We start from the raw sequence: 24,692 nt of genomic DNA, 5'->3' as shown, positions 1-24,692 counted from the left end.
TACAGTGTGGTATTGAATACTTCTTCCACCACTGATAGCAAGACAACAACTTTGTGTAGAAGGACGAGGCAGAACGAGGAGGAAGAGGTGTTGATGTATCAGCTGTGTGAGTCCTGCTGGTTCAGCACTGAGACGTGTTACAGATTGAACACAGAGCAGAGCTTCTGAGGCTTTCTGTGTTGTATAGTTTTACTTTACATCATCATATTCTTTACCTGCATGGACTCATTGTGCTAAATTAACACACTGATTTATATGACTAACTGTAGATGAGGACGTCATGGTTGCTAGCAACATGGATAGATTAACAAACACAGCACGGTTTTGATTGTTACCCTGAGCCTTTTTTTTAATTGTCATGTTAACTTTCTGGATGTCAACAATGTTCTGCACTTTTCATCATCACTTCATGTTACATTATTAACACACTATTATGTTTAGTATGTTAGCATGTTAAAGCACTTTCCCCAAACCAAATGATGACAATGATGAAATATTAACACATAATAATCTTGGCAGATATGCTTTCAAGACATATAATGTGTCTAATTTTGGTGTGTTATAATCGTACTGGCAGCATGCTTTGAATTGTAACAGTGACATGCAATAGGAACATGGAATATGTTGTGGAAAGGAGAACCTTTCCAACTATAAAATATTTTCGGCACATTTTTAAGACAACACCGTTTTCGGCTATGGCAAGAAATTGGTGTGAGATAATCCTCCAGGAAAGGGTTTACATGACATATTTCTGAAAGACATTGTGGCTTATTTACATGAAATAAGATGCCAAACAAGTAATTCAACTCTTTCCAGAAGTGAAAAATGAAAATATAAAAATACTTTAAAATTATTCTTGTGTTCTTTTGGAGGAAAAAATGTACCTAAATTCACTTGAGATTGACCTCTACTTGATCACACACACGCATAAAGCAAACTCTACCATGCATAGTTATATGTATTGTTATTAACGTCTAACTAACGTCGTGTATTTATGTTTATCAGTAAGGGATGGTTAGCAAAGAATATTATTTTCTGGCTTTATGTCCTCCTCAGCCGAGGGCTAAATACAGCAGATTCCTGCCAAAGACTTCTTTTTGTTTTGAGACACTCTTCATGTCTGCATTTTTCTCCTTTGATAAGGACTTTCATCCTGTTTTCATTGATTACTGCCTGATGAGTCATCCTGATAATACTGTACAGGCGATTCATCTTTCCACTCCACACTAGGCCCTTTGTTGCATGGTCTGTGTGTGTGTGTGTGTGTGTGTGTGTGTGTGTATGTTTGTGAATTTCTGCCTCCTGCCTGCGAATGACGTGGCTGCGACACATAGCATGTGTGTGTTGTTTGTGAATGTGCAGTATGTATGTGTGCATCTCCATGTAAACAACATGCCAGTACCCTGAAGTGTAAGTCACTGCAGTATACAAACCCAGCCTTTGCAGTAACAGGGCCCTTATTTTCTGCTTCATGAACAGGAAAGTGAACCTGCATGAGAGAGAAAAATGGCCAAGTGTTTTATTAACTGCAAGTCACAATAATGAGCCAACACTGTGTAATCTCCAAAAACATTGGTTGATGATAAATAGTTCCACCATATCGTTGATCTTTGCCTTGTTCTGCGGCTGCAAAACCTTGATTTCAAACAGTACCGATACCAATTTCTCTACAGAAATACATGCAGACTGTGACTGCTTGGACAATAAGCCTTGCCGTAATTCTTATGTGGAACAAGCAAAATATTTGCTCACTAGCTATATCTGAGCTATGTGGAAAGTGAGTTGCTCCTCAGTTCAAAGTGGCAGGAGGGAGGACAATCCATGCTCTGTCAAGATTAAGAGCCACCTCTGCAAATAGGCCAGTGTGTAATGCCTGAGGGTGGGAGTTTTACTGAGGCTGGGGTTTCCGTGTAAATAAACAGTGTGGGGGTCTCAGTAGGCGGAGGGCCCCCCTCTCCCTGGGGTTTGGCCCGGCCTTTTGTTGCCTTTAATCCAAGCACTCTCTATTGACAAGCATGAGGGGGTGCCTGGCTGAGATTAGCCCGCCAGCTCTTATGTGTGCTTGAGTTTCTCACAGACTGCCTCCATACTTTTGGAAATAACACAGTCATCCCACATCCTCAAGGTGGCTGACAAGAATGACAAGTAAGACCACAACTGGGCAATCTCAGACCTTAACATGACAAAATGACCTTAGCATTCTCAAAAAGCTACTGCTATACTAGCTGTGTGAAACATAGCTGGTTGTTTCACAATTTAGTCACTTTATAAAAGTCTTATAGAGACCACACTTTAAATTTGCTTTATCGATAAAACCATAATTAAATTCCATTTTGTATAAGATTACATGTTATAAATGTGTTGTGTACAGACTCCAAATGTCTTGCTAATTTAACAGCTTTGAATGTGTGTTATACATTAAAAGACTAGATAATTTAATTAGGCTGCTATTTTTATTCATCTGGCTGTTGTTTTCCTTATTTCACAGGCTTGTTATCACAGCCAAGAAATAACATACAACCGGTTTAAGTAGCTTTTTAAAAAACAAGAAGACAAGTGTCTTATTTTTGTGTGTTTGATTATGGAAGCACTACATCCCTGCATACAGCATAATAGTAGCTACGATTACTCTCAGGTTTAATGTTAGAACATTGGCCTTTGTGATAAACAGAACAGGTTCGATTGGCCATAAAAGGTAAAACAGAACCCTTTGTCTGCTACATAGGCCCATATGTAAAGAAAAACTACAGGTTGTAATGTTACAACTGTTTGCATGCTTCCTTTCTTCCTTTGTTTAATGTAGGCTCTCGTTACCACGTGGTGGTAACAGATTGTTTGAACTGGGGAGAAAAGCCATTCGAAGCTAATTAAGCAGCCATTCCAGGCTCTATTCACAGGCAGAGGACCGAGGAGCACAGGCATTTGTCAGCGCTTGACCCCGCGTGGTATTGATTGACAACGCTGCTCCGTGAATGACAGGCTCCACACTGCTGGGCCAATGGGAAGCCAGCAAGTAAGTGCACCGCGCTGCCATTGGACAAGAGGCCTTAAAGCTGCAGAGGAGTCCCACGTGGGGCAGAGTTGAACCTTCAAAACAAGGCGTAGAGGCTGCGCTCAGACATGGCTGATGTTCTTATCAGACAAAGGCAATCATCTCTTCTCTTCCCGCAGTACAACTATTACACAAATGCTGATAGGTTGGCTCGCGGATGTGTTGTGCAAGAACCACGAGCTATTTAAGGCTAAAAATGTATGTCGAGTCGGCCTCGTGGCTTTAATTTGGTGGATAGCGTCGATCGATTGGTCATTAGTGTGTCCTTCACGGTGTACATGTGTTGGGGGGAGTTTAACCCGCACGTTTCTGATTTTGGCTGGTAGTGTGGATGTTTCACAGTAACATTGTTTCACATTTTATAACCATGTATTACAAACAGGCTCCCACCTCCCCTCCTTTTTCCTTGTATGGGGATAACAATTCAAGAATGCTTGTTGCACCGCACACCTCCCTCCCGTCCCGCTGGTGGTCTCACCCAAAAAAAATTATCAACTTTATTTGGGCGGTAAAAAAAACACCCTGATGAAGCGCGGATGTGGAATTTGTGCTGTCTCTGTCAAATTTGGATATCATCGTCGGCACATCAATGCCTGCTGTTGTTGTTGTTGTACATGGGGGGACGGATGGATGATGCCTTGTGGATCCGCGGGATGATGTCATGTATCGTTGCACCCCACGTGGGGGCCGTCGCTCTCCGATAGGCAGATGTGGCCGTATTCCTTCCGAGTAATCCGATTGGACAGATAGGCGCTTTCACGGCAGTTCAGCCCTGCTGCCTGTGTGTGGCAACCGGGGTAAACTGGACAACTAGGGAAATGCGAGATTGCGGAGAGTACCATGCTACGCTTTTAAAGAATCTGCAATCTCTTCGAGTCGAAAGGCAGATTTTGGAAGCATATATTTTTTTTTCTTTTTGGGATTAACCAGCCACTAAAGGCGCACATTCCTCGGAGGTTCGCGGCTGATAATAGAGTAGTTTAATCGAGTCCGACCGCACCAAATTTTCTCCCAACTACTCCCCCATTCTGGCCGGGTGCGCTCCGGAGAGAGAGAGGATGCTTGTTTAGATCCGCGTCCACCACGTTTATATTAGGAGGGATTAAGCACATGAATTATAGCCTACCCTGTTTTTTCTTTAGGAACAAAAGTCGGACGGACGGCTAGGACGTACGCACGGGTATGTATTTCCCAGAGCTGTTGATTTCTTTTTCAGTTTCTTTGGGCGTACGCTCAACAGCGCACCGTTTCCATCGCTTTCCGCGGAGTCAAACAGTCGGTGGAAGCCAGCTGCTGGCGGTCGTGGCCTGCCTGGAGACGTCTAGAGCGGGGGGTTGGTCATTTGAGCAACATCAGTTAACATTAGAGTCACAAACAAACGAATTTGATGCAGGCATTTCAATTTGACGGCGAAAAAGTAGCGTCTTTATTTAGTCTACGCTGTGTTTGCAGTACTAGGCTATACATTGAGAGTTTTTTAATATAAATATATCGAGTCTATCGCTGACCATTGACCGAATAAGGTCAAGAAGGCAGAAGCGCAGGACTAGTGCTGCTTTTTGACATGGCTGTAACTGCCTGCAATGACTGAAACTAGTTTGGTGTTCTGACTACTTATTATACAACAACGTGCACTGTAGTTGTTGTTTTTTTCGTCTAAAGATTAAACCGCGTCGTTTTTCAACACAGGATTTTCACGACCTCCCCTGCCCCCCCACCCCAGCCTGCTGAGACCGGTGTGGCTGTGAGCACATTTCAACCATTTTGCCAAAGGACCTGTACACTGGAGAGATAAACAAAGGATACATTTCAAGATGTATCCACAAGGCCGACATCCGGTAAGAAGCGCTCCCTCTATACTTAGCCTTCTAGAGCTTACCTATTTATCTTACAACACTGATGTTGACATGGTTCCTGACTGTGTTCTAATCCTCTGAAATCTGCCCTGCAAAGCGTGTTCCACCCTTAATGCAGCTCATCAGATCTATATGGTTATATCACAATGCATTTATGCTACACCAAAACATGCACATAGTGGTAAATGGATGCAGATGGTTTGCATGCCTGGATGTATTTACTCATCCATACACTAACATATGACTCATGCTGAACATGGGGACAGGTGGTGGTTTTTATTCATTTTTGACATTAGATTTCATTTTCAGTGTGAAAGCCTATTCATGTTGTGTTATTAGCTTCTGGAAGTGTGAAATAGACCCACCTCTCTGGTGTGGTAATGTCTTACTTACCGCAGAGAGGAGATATTATCTAGAAAGTAGTCTAATGTGAGAACTTTCATCTCCCTTCAGCAGCACAATGCAGAAAAAAATGAAACTTTCTCTTATGACTGGACTGATGTGATTATTACAACCTTTTCTTTCAGGCTCCACATCAGCCCGGTCAGCCTGGCTTCAAATTCACCGTAGCAGAGTCTTGTGACAGGATTAAAGATGAATTTCAGTTCCTGCAAGCCCAGTATCACAGGTAATGATTAGAAAGTATATCACCAAAGTATGACAGTGTCAGCGTGTACTCTATCAAATAATAAAGGTTTAAGGCTAATATTTGGTTGTTAAATGAAATATGCATAAATGAAAAAAGACAGCTTTTTTTATCATCTGTACACCGTTGTTAAGTGTGAGTGAGTTATTGAAGTGATAGAGACGCCTGAAATTGACACCTTGTCTTCTATTTTAGTCTTAAGGTGGAGTATGACAAACTGGCCAATGAGAAGACAGAGATGCAGCGCCACTATGTCATGGTAAGATTATGTTACAATAAGGAGCAATTATGGTTCCAAATTGCAAGGCTTGTTGGAGATCTAGTTGGGGTGGAGCGAGACAGGCTATTGTGATCACCTGTGTGGTGGTTAGGGCGGGTTGAGTGTCAGGTACAGGCCTGTGAAAGGCCCCCGGGGGGTTTGATGTAGCTGGTTGTTATGGAGGAGCTCTTCCTGACAGACAGGAGGCAGTGGGCTGAGGCTCCATTAAAGCGCGCCCCTGATCTCCAAGGGTCGACTGCAGTGTTGCCCTCTGTGTGTGCTGATCTGATTATTCTCCTAGGAAACTCCACGCTCAGACATATGCATGGCCATAAATTAGGTGTGAGCTGATGGTGGAGGGCCAGAGCGGTGTGTGGGAAAATGCACCACAGCAAACAAAATGGAGGACGTGGAACCTGCTGCAGCTTTTTTTGCACTATGTTGACCTTAGTTTCTGGGTAAACCTAAGTTATTAGCTTTTATTTTAGCAGCCTTTTAGACAAACACAGGCATGCTTATGATGCAGGAACTTAGCTCAGACACAACGCAATCATGAGGTTATTCTGTGGCGGTGTACTCTGTTGTCTCAGGTCAACACACCTCGGATGACTTAAACCAATACATGCAGGCTTAAGTTAAACATTCTTTTCACAGGAAAACAACATGTCAGCCTGACAGGGAGGAGGTTAGGTAAACATGTAGGGAAGTATCCCACAGCCAGCACTGGGTGTCAGGTTACGCTACGGCTGTGGGGCTCTGATCTCAGACAGAATGGCTCTCTTGTTTGAGAGTAATTTTCGAAGAAGCTAATGGACTGAATAATGCATTGGCCTCATCAAATAGACGCTGACTGGAAAGCCATTTCTGCCCTGGCTGCCACTTGTGGGATCCACGGATTACATTTCAGCCAGACAGACTGACCTGGCTTGAAATATCAAGAGTGTTGAGCAATCGCGTTATGATAAGTAAATAGACATCCTGGAGATCTGAGGGCTTAAGATGGTGATCAATAAATCTAACCCTTTCTTCTCTGTGCCCACACTATAAACAACAAAATATCGATTTATTGGCTGTTACTGCTGAAATAACTCCTTTCTTGTCTGATCTTAGTTTATCATGTTTTCCAGCAGAAACTGGATTGTATTTAGGTGTTCAATCATAATGTTCATTTCCCTTTGAGATCATTTGGTGATGTTATTAGTGTTGTGATCAATTAAAATATTGATTTGTGGCTATATACAGTATTTTAGTCACATTATAATGATGATTATAAATACTGAAAAACAAAAGCTACATTTATAAGAATTTTAAAGTAATTGCATACATATATTAAATGATGCCACAACATGATTGTAAATGAGTATATTTTGACTTCATTAATCACAATCAAATCTTTGCTTTCATTTCAGTATTATGAGATGTCCTATGGACTGAACATAGAGATGCACAAACAGGTATGTACCATGATGTTCCTCATACTTTTCAGCTCAGTGGTTTTCCACAGAGTCAGGGGATGTCAGACCCAGGAGGAGCCACTCGTAAGTTGTGAACTGAACTGAGCATCAGTAATTACAGGCTGTAAACAGACTGATCTACTGCACAAAAACAAGGCAATACAATTGGACAATTGTACCACCACTTGTACAATTGCATGGGCAGTTTTTACATGTTTTGGTCAGTGGTGTAAAGCCTGGATTTGCCTCAGCCTTTTGATAAGATTAAAGATAGACTTTGGCAGGCTTGGCCTTTGACTTAATGATTAAAGAGAGAGGATTGCTGATGGGTCAGTTTTTCTTTTTAAGATTAACAATAATTACAAGAGAGGTGCAAAAGTCCTTTAGTCACTTATTGTGCCCTTAGCTTTATCAAAAGCTCCTATCTTCTGCTCTACATATCAGTCACACTGATGCATGCAGAGATAAAGAATATACCAATGAGTAATCCAGAAATTCCCATGCTGCTCTAAAACCAGTGAGGTTGTTTCCTCTCCCGCAACAGCCTAGCCTGGTTAATGAAAGCGTTGGGAGGCATGGCGGATTGGTGTGGTAGGGTGATCCATCAGTGTCTGGGCCTTGTGTCACACTGCCACATGTCTGTCAGGGCTCGGCCCGCTCTGATAGCTTCTGTCAGGCACTTATCGCCAACCAGAGGAAAGAGGAGGGGGATGGGAGCTGGAGACGAGTTGGGAGAATAGAGCTGGGGGAGGGGTAACAGCCCAGCTCTGTGTAAACAGGTTAATCGACTGATCCATTTTAGCGCCTGACTTTTATCAGGAACCTCAACAGAGCCGATTGAAGCACTTGAATAATTCATCAGTGGGGCCCTAACCTGCTGAACGGCGTGTTTGTGAGCAAACAGTGTGGGCCCCGTCCATGCAGCTCCCCCCGCTTACAGCTCAGGCAGGGGAGGAGGAGAAGATGGGGAGTGGTTAACAGGCAGGGTTGGGATGGATTATTGGATGCACATATGAATATTATTTTCCTGCCAGGAGATTTATTCCACAGTGAGGAAATCCATTCCTCTAACTATGCCTTTTTCATTACAGTGCAGGGACATAATTCAGATTTCAGAACACACGCACCGGCACAGCTCAGATGGACTGATGTGGCAGTGTCATCTGATCCCTCTCTATCAGCCGTGACAGTATGTAGATGCAAACGGCTAATTTCTGCTGTGTGATGTCAGCCAGTAATTAACATCATCTGGTGCTTGTTTCCAAGAGCTGCTCAGGGTTTGGGTTTTGGATGTTGCTGAGGCTCAATCATATTTGGCTGTTACCTGTAGTCATATCACAGACACGAGACACATGGCTGCAGGAATCATTTGCTAAGTAGCAAACTATCTGCCATACCCAGGGCCAAAACAAACTTGGTCAGCCAGTGGACTGTCTGCAGTGTTCATACTAAAGAGGCGTGCAGTGAAAAGTGGTGGGAGAAACTGTGGCTGTCAATGCTTCCATATCCCCAATCTGTCATGTGGGACTGGACTGGAGTGTAATAATTACAGGGTGTGAACTGTTAAGTGTCAGGTCCACTTGTATAAACAGAACATTATTGTATTTTAAGATATGGCATGATGAAGAAGGTTATGGTTTTATGCTGTTTTTGTAAGAATAAGTTTGTTTTAAGTTCACAGGCATCCTTTACCCAAGATAATCACTGCTGCAGCTCACAAGGTTAATCATAGTAATGACTCATGCATCCATTTAGGCAGGCGTTGGGCCTTACTCAGATCAATACAGATAACTTCAAATGCCAATTAGAAATGTATTCTGTACTTGCTTCACATTAAGCCTCTGAGGCTTTGTTTAACATTTCGATTTAGAAGAAACGTGTCATTTTCTGGCTTAGATGAGCCATAGTGAAGTGCTAGTCTAATTTTCTTCCTACTAGAAAAATCAGGAAACAGGCGATGCTGTCATATGGGACAAATTGGAGGCCCTCTAAATCTGACTAGTCAAGTATTGTTTATAGATGGATCATGTGTGACCAGAGCCACCAGTAGTTTTCCCTCTGTATTTAATACTCAATCAGTGTCTCAACTCTGTTTTTTCCACTGCTGATAGCAACAGGTGAATACCTTTCTGCACACCATTGACAAGCCAGCCTGAGAGGGCTCGTAAAGTGGTGCTTCACAGGTCCGAGTACCTGTAATTGTGTAGCAGCCGTGCAAAGCCGGCCTCTCAAGGGCCAAGCTGTCATCTACTTAAAGTGACAACAGCCCCATTTTTATCTGCCAGCAGAACAAAAAAAATCCTCCCAGCACTGCACTGTATGTATTCTGACAGCAGTGGCGAGCTGAGTTGATGCCTTTTCCATTTTTTCTGATTCTGATTTCTGATTCTGTATTTGCATGTTGTGTTGTGAGAGTGTAGAGGCTGCCAGTTGTTTAGGGAGCAGTGGATCAGCCACCTCCTGACCTCTCCCAGCCAGCTGTCACCATGACACTAAGCTACAGAGGAATGGACTGTGCGCTCAAGGCCTTTTCACAAATCCTGTCAAATGTTCGACTGCTATTGACATGGCTTATCTCAACAAACATGGATTATACAGGCTCTGTAGCTTTTCAACCATTTCTGAGGGCGTTCTTGAGCTCTTGCTAGAGCACTTACGACATTGCATTAATATTAATGCTGACAAAACCTTTATCTAACCCTCTCATTGCTTTATTGGTTGTAGGTCACATATATTGTGTGCCCGAGGAGGCTGAAGTTCAGTCTCTTCCTTTTCTGCAGACAGTAATCAAGTTCTAATCAGTGTTGTCTTATGGACTATTGTACTTTCTGTAACACATGCTACCATATATTTGTTTCACATTATTGCCTCTGATCTCAGGCTTTACTCTGTCTCATCTGATATTTCATCTTCAGCTTGTTGTCTGTCCTGTTGGCTTGCCCGGCTAAGTGGCTATCCATGTTGCAGCTAGGGTCAGCAGGTCTCGTTCAGTTGGACATTACTCTCCAATCTCTCTGGCTCTGCTCAGAGGTAATACGTCTGGCTGCCAAAACTGCCTGGCATTTCTGCCATGTGTAATAAATAAGCTGGCGGTCTGCAAAGTACATTGTGTGTGCTGCTCCAAATGAAAAATCGAGAAAATCCCTGTGATGTGTTTGTGTTCCGCAGTGGCCTTGTGTTGAACTGCAGCTCATAAATTCCATAGATGATGTAGCTTTGGCACTGTTATTTTTCTGCTCCCAGTGCAGAGCTTGAACCTGAGAGTCTCATCTCCCATCCCTGGAAGAAGAGGAAGGCAGAACAAGCCTGTGCAGTGTTTTTACAGGGTAGGGGGGTGTATCACACCCACTCTGCACACCTCCCATTGCTCTTTTTATCCACCATTCATTTGCTACGTTCATGTGATCGACAGGCTGAAAATTCAATTTAATGACCTGCCTCCAAGCACGTAATATGATTTTAAAGCCTGTTACGGTCAAGCAGAGGTGCCATTTGCATAATGATCCCAGCAAGATAGGGCTGCAACCGTTGCCATGGTAGTTGGTAGACAAGCAGAAGAATGGAGGCAAGGATCTGTGGATGGATGGGAGGTTGGGAGGGTGGTGGGCTGGGCAGCTGATTGCAGTGAGAAATGACCCAGGCGTCTTGGAAGGACTGCACACTGCACTCTTAATGTTTACAGGCTGGTAGTTGTCTTCTAATGGTATTGATCATAGATTTGAGGTGTGTTACCCTCGAGGTCATTATGGTTTATAACCTTTGCTCAAACTGCAGTTATAACCCTTCAATGTAAATTGCCCACACTGTCACATGTAAGTAAACAATGCAGTCCAGTTCATGGGCCTCACTTCCTGGGGTGTGGTTGTGTGGTTTAACTCTGAGGTTAACTGCAGGACAGCAGAGTTGCAGATGAGGGGAAGGAGGGCAGAGTGAGAGAGGATCCTCTCAACACAGCAGCACTCTGCCTGCTCATATCCGTTTAGCATGGAGTGCACTCTCAGCACAGCTGTGCTCCATCCCCCTGGGCTCTCCTAATGTTTTAAATATTTCAAATGTCAATATCACGCTGTTTAGAGGATGTTGAGTCAAGCAGTTCTGATTGCCGCAGTAATTGACTTAATCGGTGTAAACATTAAAGGCGGGGTTATATGAAGTCACTGTCTGTTTCATACTTTACCATCTCATTTTGCTCCTCTTTTGTTTTCCAGACGGAGATTGCCAAACGGCTCAATGCGATTTTAGCTCAAATTATGCCTTTCCTGTCACAAGAGGTGAGTTTTGAATGTTGCTCTCCAACAGCGTCACAATTTAGTACTAAAATAAAGTTGCTTATTGTTGCCTGTATTCTAAAGATACTACTTCAAAACATGTTTCAGTTTAAGCAATTTCGAGTAATTGTGTGTGACGTTTGCCCTCACTTTTAAAATTGCAGCAGCACTATGAATATTAAGTGTGAAATTCTCTGATAAGTGAGTGTGGGTGTGTGATAGATGTTGGCATGCCCCAATCATCCTTTGTAAATGTCTTCCCACAGCACCAACAGCAGGTTGCTCAGGCAGTGGAGCGGGCTAAGCAGGTGACTATGACTGAGCTGAATGCTATCATCGGGGTACGTGGACTTCCCAATCTGCCGCTCACCGTGTGTATACCCCCTTTTAATTAACCTATTAATACTTTTCTATGTAAATGTCTTTATGCACCAACTAGTAGTCTGAACTGTTAATAGAATAGAATGTGATGCACCACCCGCTAAAGTTACAGTGCTGAATCAAATGTGTTAATATATATTTGTCCTATTCAGTTCTATATTCTTCACCAAAATATTCAAACTATATACTATATGTAGCTCTCAAGAGCCGGTCTGTTGCTCCAACTTTGGTCTCGGCGGCATCTTCACTGCCTTGTTGTGTGTTTATAAATGCGAGCCTGAGAGCTCTTGAGATCCCCTTCGCAGCCTGTATTGCTTTAATTGGCTAAGGTTTTAACGAGGAGCCTCATCCCTCACTGCTGACCTGGATAGCGGTGGGAATTAAAAGGCTGAAGGTGAGCAGAACACAGCCAGCGCTGCAGGCTAGCTGAGACAGCGCAGACAGCAGTCAGCCATCACAGCTCTGCTGCACAGTTCTGTTTGCACACCGCAGCACTGAGCTGTGATGTGTGGTGTTCATCACTGCTTCAAAACCCCATCTGCTCCTCATTGATCAGCTGTACTCACCCTGCCCTCCTGAAACAGAAGTGATTGGTGTCACCCTCGATACAAAACTCAGGCTGTCAGTGGTCTTATTACTACAGTTGAATCTTGCAGAGTCTTTAGCATGCATAAGAGGCTGGCTCAAAAAGCAGACTTGATGACTGGAGGCACATATTGGAATTCAATTAATGCCCCCTTGGTGACCTTTGTTTCCAGTATAATTGCTCCCTAGAATTTGTCTGACGAGGTGTCTTGAGGTGATGGAGAGCTGCTGGTTTTTTATCTGTTGGACTAAAGCAGATGCTTTATTACACTTTCACCAAAGCGAAGCAGCTGCAAGCTGCAGATGTTCGTAAGAAAAGCTAATTTAATTTGTAGCTCCTTCCTGTATATGTGATTTTTACATTTGGAACAATATAATGCTGGAATATTTCTGTGCCTGTCTGAGTCTTTCACTGTGGCTCTCTGTTGGTCTTTGGCTATAATTTAAAATTAGTATAATTTAAAAGTCTACATTTTATAAAATATTGGATGAGCCCATTAATGACTTTAGTATATGGTCCTATTTGGCACCTGGCCTGTTTTATTAAACAGTCAGGCCTCCACCCAAGTCACGGCGGTTGCTCATGTCAGAGGAGGTGGAAATGTAGCTGCTGTATGTTTTACGAATACCTTTCCATTAGTTATTCATTGAGGAGAAGCTCTGTAGGCATGCCAAAAATCCTCATGCATATTGTAAAGCAAGGTGGGGTGAAAGAGTGTGCCAGGCAGGCAGGCAGCATCCAGGAGCCAGCTGCATGCCTTATTGATGGGGCTGAGGGCCATTGATAGGATGCATCTAGGGCAGCTGCTTACGTTGAGATGAACCTGACTGGTGATGGATCCTGTTTTGATTAGGAAACGCAAAATATTGAAGTCAGCCAAGAAGTAGTTCAGATAAGCCCACCTGTCTCCCAGCGACTGGCCATCTGGATAAACCCACACAATGGCTTTGTTTTTAAAAAGATGTAAAAGTAAAATATATTTATTTTGTCTGTAACACCATTCATTGCAGTATATAATAATGGAGAGAGGGCGTCTAGAGCAGCTGTTGCCCTGACCGTTTTCTGTCCTCCTTTTCAGCAGCAGCAAGCTGCCTACCCTGCTCTCATGGTCAGTGGCATCCAAATCCACACACATCTGTATGTGCCATACTGTTGTTAATTGACTTGGTGTGTGCACACATCTGGGCTCAAAGGGCTTGTGCATGTTGCATGGCACTTTTTCTGTGCTATGCGTTTCACTATAGTTAGTACACTAGAGATACACTACAAATACATTTGCTCAATTTTGCCTGTGTGTGTTTTTTTTTTTTGTAGCCCCACTCAGTCTGAGAAAAAAGGGGTAAAGAGTAGGTCTTTATCTTGGAATATTAAATTAGAGGAAATAGGCCAGACTCCTTTCTTTATTTATTATTGTCTTCATTTATGGCCCTCTAATGAGGGCTCTTGCTGATCAACCATGCATATTACCCATCAGTGCCTCATTAAACACAATGAGCGAGGATGGCTCTCCCCTGCCAGTGAACTGGCTCCTTAATTTCCCACATGGACACAATATTCTCTCTCTCTCTCTCTCTCTCTCTCTCTCTCTCTCTCTCTCTCTCTCTCTCTCTCATATATTGTGTCCTGGGTACATTTTGTAATTGGATTGACATCTGCCCAATGGAGCAAAGGACAAGGTTGCAAGTTTAAAACCTCGCTAGTTTCCAATCTAGTCTTCTCCACCTTCAGGGCAAATAACGTAGAAGCAATTAAAAAGACCCTCCAGATAGGATTTTGAGGACATGTTTTTGAAGTAGGTGCCCTTTGTAAGACCTACGACTGAATATCTTGTTTGAAAAAGTACATTTGAAAGCAAGTTCCCGCTAAGTTAATGTATTTTTAACTATGTGTTAGGCAAGCCCACCACATTGTACTGTGTGTAGTACCAACTGTCCCCTGTCATTACAAAGTGCCTAATATTCCTAAAATGGCCATAAATGGTCATTGATTGAAGTCTGTCTTGTAAAAGAGAGGAGGTGCGCGCTGTTACAGCAGCTAAATTATTCAGCTGGCTCGTAGACAGGTAATAAATTGCTGATGTTTTTATTGGTGTCTCAGCTAAGTATTATTTAACCTTGCTTTAAACTGCTTACTTCCATGCTGAGTGCCTTTTAACTCCCATCCATTTCCCCGTGCCTTTCAAATATTGATGGTGAATATTGGAGGGTTGACTGAGTGCCAGCATGGGACCCCTGGTCCTGGCTCCCACAGCAGCCTTCCACACACACACACACACACACACACACACACACACACACACACACACACACACACACACACACACACACACACACACACACACACACACACACACACACAAATACTTGGAGTGAGAGGGAAGGAGTGCCAGCTTCTGGCACTTAGTGTTCCCTCAGCCTCTTAAAGTATGGGTGTGCAAATGATTCATGTTCTGTTAATCCAGGAACATGACTATGAGAGGAGTAAATAGATGCTGGTTATGTTTTTGAAGTGTTTAAAAAGCAGGTAGTTGTTTAGCCCACAGGCTGACAGGTTCCTACACAGCATCATGTTCCTTAAGAGGATTGCTCAACTCAATGATGGCATAGGAGTGCTGTAGTGCTGCAGTATGATAAAGCGCTAGTTTACCTGATGTAAAATGATTCCTCTGCATTAAGCGCAGGTTAAATCATACTATGCTTTGTCATTTATGTAGTATTAAATGTTTTTCTTCCTTTTTTTTAACTCCTCATCATGCACTACTAACGTAGTGTGATGGATTGTCTTTGAGCGCTGTGTCTCATTCATTCATGCATTAGACGTGTTGAGCAGGTGATCATAACTTCTACTCTCCTCAGCACAGATCTAGGGCTTATGCCACCCTGGTCTGGTATGGAAATAGCACTGAGGGGGATTGCTGTCGGATCCTGACAGTAATAGATGTGTGAATGTGCTAATATCATCCAGGGTTTAACTGATCAGCTCCATGTTTAGTGTGTGGTTTCTCCTTGCCTTTTCCCTCTGACCCACTCGGTTTCTGTCTGTCTATCTCCTACTTACAGCAGCAGCAGCTCCAGGCACAGCACCTCTCCCATGCTGCTCATGGACCTCCGATCCAGCTGCCACCTCACCCCTCAGGCCTGCAGCCGCCTGGCATCCCCCCTGTGACAGGCTCCGGATCAGGCCTACTGGCACTAGGTGCCCTGGGCAGCCAAGCCCACCTCCCAGTAAAGGATGAGAAGAACCACCATGATCTCGAACACAGAGGTGAGTAATTGAGTTTAGGATTATTGCTATCCAATTGGGCATTAGCTGTTGCTTAACCAGTTTATTTAGAATAATTGAAATGTGTATTCATTTTAACATTATTGCATAGATGTTCAACAGGGGAAAACAATGTAGTGCGGAGTGCTTCTTACTCTCCAGAGCAGAATTGTATGGCCCTTAGGTGAGAAGCACATCCTGTCTGTTCACATTCTGTCTGGGTAATGAGCTGGTACATTCCCAGCCCATGACTGCATAAGCTATTCAACAGCTGCAACACACGTTGATAAGAGGGGCCTGGTGCCCTGCAGCTGATTCTCACACGTTCAGCCAGAAGCATCTATTATGATATGCTAACTGACATGTTTTTTCTCTTTGCTCCACTTGGTTTTCTCATCACCTCGGCCACCATTGTGATGTCTGCGATCCAGAGAACACGGTAAGTGTCCAAACCCACAACTATCTTTTGGTTGCAGGACTTGTTGGTTTCATCATTTATCACACTTTCATCTCCACCACAAATGTCAAGTAAAAATTCATGACAGCAGCATGCTGCTGTCATGAATGATTTCATGCAGATTTGTAATCTGCTTTCAATAAAATGATTAATTGGAAATGAGGCTTGGAATATAACTCCTGTGTGTTTAATCCAGAAGGGAAATGACTGGTATCATGCTGGAGAGATTAGAAGCCTTGTAATTTCATCACAATTAAAGAAAGACTTTGACTTCCCCTTCTTAAAGGATTTATTTGATCCCTTCTACTGTCTCCCTTGTGTACCAGCTCACTCTCCTCCTTGGCATGGGATGAATATTTATGAACACAAATGGAGAATTGTTTTCTTTTCTTTTTCTCCACCCCGTCTGGCTGGACCTGCTAAAGCGTTTTATTGGAATGGCTGCGATCTCTGATGGCTTGTGATGTGCCTGTGAGATTGTGTTTCTGTAGGCTGGGCCAGCTGAATGGGTGCAGTCATGTCTGAAGAAATGGAACTCCTGGGGCGATTAGCAGGCCTGTTTTGTTTCTCTGCTCTTGTCCCAGGTCATCTGATAGCAGAGTGGTGACTTTGGTTAATGAGTCACGCTAAGCATCTCTTTAAAGGTCAGCCATTATGCAGACAGTGGCCCTTTGCCTAGACTGCTAGTCTATCGGCCACTGTTCACTTCTCTGGGCTGCCACTGACTTAGTCCGTGTTGTTGCTTTGGTCTTCAGAAGAAGTGACTGAGGGAATCAGGAGAACTTGGCAGTTTACATTCAAATGGCAAACTCCTGCGAAAGCCGCTGGACACCTGCCTAGTTCCTCCCATTCTGTTGGCGTTTGGAGTGAGCTGTCCCAGCTTGTGTGGGCAGGCAGGCTCCATGAAGAAGCACCAGTCAGTCCCACGCTGCCGTGCCCACTGGCAGGATATAGATTCTCTTTATCAGAGCTCAAAGCCTGAGCTAACATGGTGCCCAAGCTCGCTGCGGCAATCAATGCCCTCTCTCTCTCTCTCTCTCTCTCTCTCTCTCTCTCTCTCTCTCTCTCTCTCACGCTTAGCCTGACTGACTGACTCCAGAGAAAAGGCCCTCTGTTCAGCCACAACACACTGCTCATGTCCGTGTGAGGCTGTTTGTTGTCCAGTTATGAGGAGGAGGGAGCCCAGCTCAGAAAACAAGCCCTCCTCCTTTCAGTTCAGATAACGGCCCATTCTGTTGTTTGGCCAGGGACAGGCTTGTGTGTGAGATTGGGCTTGACTGGTGTCAGGGTACTGCTTGGAGCTGGCCTACAGCTGCATTTTACGAGTCCACAGCATCCATAGTTGTGTGAATGGGGCATTTTTAGTGTTTGGATTGGCAAGGTGTGTTCTCTTTGAATTTGTAACGACTCACTGCTCTCTTTTATAATGAAACACAAAATGGTAAAGTATGTTTGGTTCTCTCCTTGCAGAATAACTCTGTATCCCCATCCGAAAGCTTACGCACAGCCAGTGAGAAGCACCGCAGCTCCTCTGACTACAGTTTGGACTCTAAGAAACGCAAAGTGGAGGAGAAGGACAGTATGAGCAGATATGTAAGTCATTAAAGGAATTGTTTGACATTTTGGGAAATAACACTAATTCCCTTTCTTGCCAAGATCAAGTTAAGAAGGTCGATATGACTCATGTCTCACCGTTAAATATGAAGCTACAACCAGGAGTTGGTTAGCTTAGCTTAGCTTAGTGAAAAGACTGGAGGCAACAGCTAGCCTGGCTCTGTTTTGAAGGTGAAAAAAACAGCACCTGTAAGCTCACTATTTAACAGCTTGTATCTCATTTGTCCGGACAACACCAAAGTGGAAAGACGACACATCGTAGTTTTATGGGTCGTTATGTGCAAGACAATTTTTGGCCGGAAACAGTGACTTTCCAGAGTCTCACGCTGGTTGCCTGGCAACCTCACTGTGACTCCAGGAAGTTATTGCTCCTTCAGGCTCATCCAACTCTCGGCAAGAATAAGTATATTTCCCAAAATCTTAACCCTGCTGTCTTCCTTGGGTCAAATTTTACCCACAAAGAGTTTCTGTATCACAAATTTGGTTTTCTTTCAACCAAATTGTCAAAAAAAAAACATGGCTGGTTCCATACAACACTCTTCACAAGTAAAATAAACGTTCATTGAATTTGGGTGTTTTATTCAATTTTATAGCATTTGAAAAAAAATTGATAAAAGAACGTTTAAAAAAGTGACAAGAGTCCGAAAAAGCTTTAAAAACTTTTTTTTTAAAAACAACAACAAAACCTTAAAAAAAAGTGCAGAAAAAATCGACAAAAAGCAACACAAACTTTGGGAAAAGTAACAAAAAAGTTGCAAAAAGTGACAAAAACATCTAGAAAAGCGACAAAAGTGTCACAAAAACATCAAATATTGAAAAAAAGGTTTACATTTTAAATTTTGACCCAGAAAAACAAAAAGTCGCATGGTCGACGGGAAGACAACACAAGGGTTAAAGTACTCCGTCGACCCTTTTCTGGTCAGACGTATTTCAAAGGTTTCATTAAAAAAAATGTTTTTTGTCAAGGTGACTAATTTGCTAATTACCTTTACAGGACAGTGATGGAGAGAAAAGTGATGACCTAGTGGTAGATGTGTCTAATGAGGTGAGCAGAACAGCATGTAATTGTAAATGCCATATTGATATGTACTGAGATAAAGCTGCAAGTCAAAATCTATTGCTGTGTTTCTCCAGGACCCTGCCACTCCGCGGGCAAGCCCTACCCACTCACCACCTGAGAATGGCATTGATAAGCCCCGCCCCCCAAAGAAGGACACACCCAACAGCCCTGCATCAGTGGCATCCTCTGGAAGCACCCCATCATCCAAGGCCAAGGAGCTCAGTCATGTAAGACACCAAGAGTTAAGAACAAACTAGGACAGAAAGGGTTTAAATGAGAATTGCAGAGAGAGCAAAGGGATATGTGCATATAAATCTAGGACGTTTTCTGCAGTGGATTAGGAATGGCTGTCGGTGCTTTAAGTGCATGACTAAACGTCAGGGATAATATTGTCCCGCATCAGGATCAGTCAGGTCTTCTCTGTTAATAGCTCAATGTATTTAACTCCTCCAGGATTTCCCCCCCCCTGTGCCTCACTAAAAGATTAAAACCAAAGCAGTAAGGGGATAAAAATGGCCCCATCTCCATTGTGGCCATAATAGGTTTTAGAATAAATAGCAGTTTATGGCTCTGCAGGACTATGAGGGTTGTCAGAATTAGATTGGATTAAGTACAGTTTGCTCTCAAATTGTCAGTCTGCACAGTGCCTGGTTTCCGGGATTGTGAATGTGTTTCCTCTCTCGTTCCCTCAACAGAATGACAAATCATCCACGCCTGGCCTCAAGTCCAACACCCCCACCCCCCGCAACGATGCCCCCACCCCTGGCACCAGCTCCACTCCTGGGCTCAGACCCATCCTGGGCAAACCACCAGGCATGGAGGCTCTTGGTTGGTACCGCTCTCTTTCCTCGCAAGCAACTGAGATAATCTTTTTTCCATCTTCTCCCAATGTACTGTTATGTCACATGCCAATATCCTTCTCCTGTCTTTATCCATAGCAGCCCCAGCTTTGCGTACCCCTCTGTCCATCGCAGGCTCCTACCCTACCCCCTTTGCCATGATGGGCCATCATGAAATGAATGGAGGCCTGACTAGTCCTAGTGTGTATGCTGGTCTGCACATCTCCCCTCAGATGAGTGCTGCAGCAGCTGCAGCCTATGGACGCTCCCCCATGGTAACACCCTTTCCTGCCCTTTTATGTAGCTGTATTTGGGATCACTCAAAAGCACTGCACATACTTAAAAGAATAGTTTGACATTTTGAGAAAGACACTCATTCTCTTTCTTGCCCAGAGTTAGATGAAGATCAATACCTCTCTGTATCTGTCTGCTAAAGGTTCCCTGTGGAGTTTTAGAGATGCGCTATGGAGCTAATTTTCTATAAGTGGGTCCCTGTTTTGTTTGTCTAATGCACGCACACAAGGATTTTTGTACTTACTTTTGGACGGAGCCAGGCTAGCTTTTTCACTGTTTCCAGTCTTTATGCTAAGCTAAGCTAACTGGCTTTAACGGACAGATATGACAGTGGTATCGATCTTCTCATCTAACTCTAGGCAAGAAAGCATATAAGCTTATTGCCAAACTATCCCTAGAAAAACATCATGTGGATCATTGGTGGTCAGTAACAAGTCTGTTATTCAAAAGTTTCCATCTTGTCATTTGTCAGGGGTTTGATCCTCACACCCACATGAGAGCTCCAGGCCTTCCAGCCAGCCTCACATCCATTTCTGGTGGCAAACCGTAAGTGTCTCACCAAATTGTTCTAGTCACACATTTAAAAAGAGAAACGGCAGTGATATAAAACACTAACACATGTCTTTTACATCAGGGCTTACTCCTTCCACGTCAGTGCAGACGGTCAGATGCAGCCTGTTCCCTTTCCGCCCGACGCTCTGATCGGCCCCGGTATTCCACGCCACGCCCGTCAGATCAACACGCTGAGCCACGGCGAGGTGGTGTGCGCTGTTACCATTAGCAACCCCACACGTCATGTCTACACTGGTGGCAAAGGCTGTGTCAAAATCTGGGACATCAGCCAACCTGGCAGCAAGAGCCCTGTGTCCCAACTGGACTGTCTGGTGAGCACCACTTATTCACGTTTCACTCATCGTCAACTTTTTTACACCGAGTTCTGTTTGTGTAGTTGTTTTGAAAGGTAATGAGCTGTATACACAAGATCATTCCATTCACAATGTTGAATGTATTGTTATACATGAGGACCACAACAGGCATTTCACATCTCAGTGGCAGTTATAGCAAATGAACTGGTACACAAATACAGCTGATGCTTTCACTCAGTGTTTGTGTAAACTACAAAGTACTTTTGGCAACAACAAAAGAAGAAAATAATAAACATCACATGACATTTTCAGATAATTTTATAGTTGGCTTGAAATTTGAACATCACAAAATAGATGTGTAAATGTAACAAGCTAAAAACTCAAAATATAGAAGCGTAGGTTTGATAACCTTAGCTTGGTTTATTATGACAGAAGGATTTCCATCCTCTTTCCCACTGGCTTGTTCCTAAATCTCTCTCTAGCTCCACTGACCTGAACATGTATTGATTTGCTTTGTCCTCTGTGCAACAGAACAGGGATAACTACATCCGCTCCTGTAAGCTGCTGCCTGATGGCCGCACATTGATCGTTGGAGGCGAGGCCAGCACATTGACCATCTGGGATCTGGCCTCTCAGACACCCCGCATCAAAGCTGAACTCACCTCCTCAGCCCCGGCATGCTATGCCTTGGCCATCAGCCCTGATGCCAAAGTCTGCTTCTCCTGCTGCAGTGATGGAAACATTGCAGTTTGGGACCTGCACAATCAGACTCTCGTTAGGTTGGAAGAAAACACTTATTCACACTGTGGGCTTTGGTCCCACAACAGGATTGCTGTTTTAAGCAGTTTTAAAAGTTGATGTCAATAAATGTTGGTATGCTTTCTGACTTTGATTGCAGACAGTTCCAGGGTCACACGGATGGTGCAAGCTGTATTGACATATCCCATGATGGCACTAAGCTGTGGACAGGTGGTCTTGACAACACTGTTCGCTCCTGGGATCTGAGGGAGGGTCGACAGCTGCAGCAGCATGATTTCACTTCACAGGTACAACCCGTAACATAGAAGAGACGGATAACATACACACACATCCACAGACTTACTGTAGAGGGCAGTTTCCTTTTAGCCCCAGAACTGTCAGTAATTACTTTTCTGTCTCGTTCCCAGATCTTCTCCTTGGGCTACTGTCCGACTGGAGAGTGGCTTGCTGTGGGCATGGAGAGCAGCAACGTGGAGGTGCTCCACCACTCAAAGCCTGACAAGTATCAGCTCCACCTGCACGAGAGCTGTGTCCTCTCCCTCAAGTTCGCCTACTGTGGTATGAACACACAGACCTAGAAAGAGGGAGAGTTGACTGTACTTATCTACAAAGGGGCGTTAGCCTGTCCTATTTTATTAAGTGCTAAAACTACAGTGTCCTTTGTACAGTCTGAATGCCTATTGTGTTTTGAAGGTTACCTGCTAATTCTTAATTTGAAAATTAAAACTTGAGGCCTGATTGCACGGTTTTCTTTGCAGGTAAATGGTTCGTAAGCACTGGGAAGGACAATCTGTTGAATGCTTGGAGGACTCCATATGGCGCCAGCATATTCCAGGTATGCAGATCAATACGCTCTGTCTGCAGCCAGTCCAAAAGTATGCACAGTTGTCTCTGAGAGGAAGGGCACAGCGACCGCTGTCTGACAGGACTCTCCTATCAGTGAAAACTGAACCTGAATTATTGACCTGACAAAGAAGTCTTTTCTGAGGGGCATCAGGCCAGAACTTGATGTCATTGCAATCTAATCTTGCCCTCTAGTCAGCTAATCTTCTCCACTTAACTTCAAATGTAGATGAGTTAACTGCCTCCAAGACTAACATGTTATTTTTATTTTTTTTTTAATCTTCAGTCCAAGGAATCCTCCTCTGTCCTGAGCTGTGACATCTCGACAGACGACAAGTATATTGTGACAGGCTCTGGTGACAAGAAGGCCACTGTGTATGAAGTGATCTACTAGAACAGACTGCTTTGGATTGGAGCATGCTCATGCTCAGGAACAGTAGACTCTTCCTCCATCTACCTTCCCTCACACAGACAGCATGGATGTTGCCTGCAGCCCCGGGGTGGATGGGCAGGGAGTTTGGCAGTGCCAGACTGAAGTGGACCTTGGTGCTGTCGTGGCCATGGATGCTGTGATCTTCGGCTCTGCCCTTCCTTCCTCACTCATGCAACTAACACTTGTACATCAAGTGCAGTTCCCCAAGGCACTAAGATGAAAATAATGTCTTGCTGTTTTTCTGTTTGTTGGATATTTCTTTTTTTATTCGTCCTTTTTAATGTGGAGATAAAGTTCCATGACACAACTAGAAGCGGCGCTTCGCTCTGGAGCTTCACCATGGAGGTCCTGTGAAAAGTGTACATAATGGAGTAATAAAAGGCCTTTTATAGATTTATATTTTGGTGTCCAGTTACGCTTGTGATGGTTCTTTCTTGTTCTCTCCGTGATTTTCTGTCCCCTCTGGGGATGGAAATTAGATTAGGACTTTGTAAGAGGATATTCTATTTCAGTTTTTTTCCCCTCCATTGCTTTTTTTATGTTCGTTGTCCAGAATGACCTTTTCGGAAATCTAATTTGGATTTTTTTTTCTCCCTGACAACGGCATTTTTCTTCGCTATTTGCTGTAACGCAGATGTTTGTCCCATGGATTTTAACAGTGGAGTATTCCGGAAAGGCCCTTTTTTCAGACTGGAAGAAGGAGAAAATCTTGGTTTGCAGTTACCCTTTGGCCCTGGTCAGCAGGGAATTCAACTTTATAATGAAGACCTATCACTAAACACTGGCTGCTTTCAATGACATTGGCAATGACAATGGATAACTATCAACCAGAGGACTTATGGGTTTTATGGTGAAGCAGCTGTGACTTCAGTTCAGTCTGTTGACTTGACTATTGTATGAATCTCAATTTCTCCACTCAGCAAAGTTTAGTCATCAGTCTAAGAGTTAATTATTGCCTCTCTCGTTTGACTGTGACTGATGTGCAAGACTTACATGGTTACCCATAAAGGTGGCCGGCAAAGCCATTACAACATTGACATTTTGGGTATGCTCTGTTTGCTTTCTTCAGTATTTCATAATGTTGAACTACAATCTTCTCATAGACAGGAATGGTCTCTGCATAAACACACATTAGACTGTGTAGCATACACATGTCATCATCCCTAAGGATTGTACAGTTGACAGTTGTTGATAAATCAAACTGTTTTTATATAAAAAATAAAAAAAAAAATAAAACATCTTGGCTGAATTTCTATAGTGCTGGTGCCTTGCTACTGATGCACGTTTTAAAGGAAAATTTTCATATTTTGAGAAATAAGCTTATTCACATTCTTGCCAAGAGTTGAGAATTATGAGATGAGAAGATTGACACTACTCCCATGGCTAGTGGTCAGCAAACAGTGTTGGGAGTAACGCAATTACAGTAATGTATTCCTTTTTGCTGTAACGCAGTAATATAACGCATTACTAATTACATTTCGGTAATATACTCGTTACAATCTCAGTAACGCGAGTTACAACGCATTTTAACGCAACATTTAGTGGTGCATTGGTTTTTTTAAGAATTCACCAACACCGCGACACGTTTCTTCACAGAAAGAAAAAAAAAAAAGCCGTATTATTTTCCTGTCGCTGTATTCGATGGTTGAGATGACTGCAGAGACAGATACATTTGCGAGATGGATATTATTTTCAGGAGTTATTACGCTGCGTTGAAGTGAGCTGTCCTGTTTCTGTTCCCGTGGTCGGAACCAGAGACGGTAC

General features: G+C 43.5%; 1 protein-coding gene across 11 annotated transcripts; it reads left to right on the top strand.

The window, feature by feature from the left end:
* Window positions 1-3,586: 3,586 nt before the first annotated feature.
* Window positions 3,587-24,147, top strand: tle3a (TLE family member 3, transcriptional corepressor a). Of its 11 annotated transcripts, none has more exons than XM_036003119.1 (22): window positions 3,587-4,232; window positions 4,742-4,890; window positions 5,436-5,536; window positions 5,750-5,813; window positions 7,223-7,267; window positions 11,476-11,538; window positions 11,802-11,906; window positions 13,581-13,610; window positions 15,562-15,766; window positions 16,195-16,202; window positions 17,691-17,813; window positions 18,829-18,879; window positions 18,969-19,121; window positions 19,590-19,722; window positions 19,836-20,008; window positions 20,500-20,573; window positions 20,662-20,911; window positions 21,425-21,672; window positions 21,792-21,939; window positions 22,060-22,210; window positions 22,411-22,487; window positions 22,782-24,147. In XM_036003119.1, exons 2-22 carry the CDS (start codon window positions 4,867-4,869, stop codon window positions 22,887-22,889), a joined length of 2,334 nt encoding a protein of 777 aa, XP_035859012.1. In that variant the 5' UTR covers window positions 3,587-4,232; window positions 4,742-4,866; the 3' UTR covers window positions 22,890-24,147. The 11 variants fall into 11 exon arrangements, with proteins under 11 accessions (XP_035859012.1, XP_035859011.1, XP_035859009.1 ...); XM_036003118.1 differs by having other exon boundaries at window positions 3,588-4,232; window positions 13,584-13,610; window positions 19,833-20,008; XM_036003116.1 differs by having other exon boundaries at window positions 3,588-4,232; window positions 19,833-20,008.
* The last annotated feature ends 545 nt before the right edge of the window (window positions 24,148-24,692 follow it).

Source organism: Sander lucioperca, chromosome 7 (genome assembly GCF_008315115.2).
Source record: "Sander lucioperca isolate FBNREF2018 chromosome 7, SLUC_FBN_1.2, whole genome shotgun sequence".
NCBI classification, from domain to species: Eukaryota; Metazoa; Chordata; class Actinopteri; order Perciformes; family Percidae; genus Sander; species Sander lucioperca.
Note: the sequence above shows the minus strand (reverse complement) of the source record. Positions and strands in the feature narration are given on the sequence as shown.

Bases quoted from the DNA above. Each gene is read 5' to 3' on its own strand.
- tle3a (XM_036003116.1), top strand. From the start codon at position 4,867: ATGTATCCACAAGGCCGACATCCG. The intron at 11,907-13,580 runs GTGTGTATACCC...CCTCCTTTTCAG, and splicing joins TTCCCAATCTGCCGCTCACC to CAGCAGCAAGCTGCCTACCC. The intron at 17,814-18,828 runs GTAAGTCATTAA...TTACCTTTACAG, and splicing joins AGGACAGTATGAGCAGATAT to GACAGTGATGGAGAGAAAAG.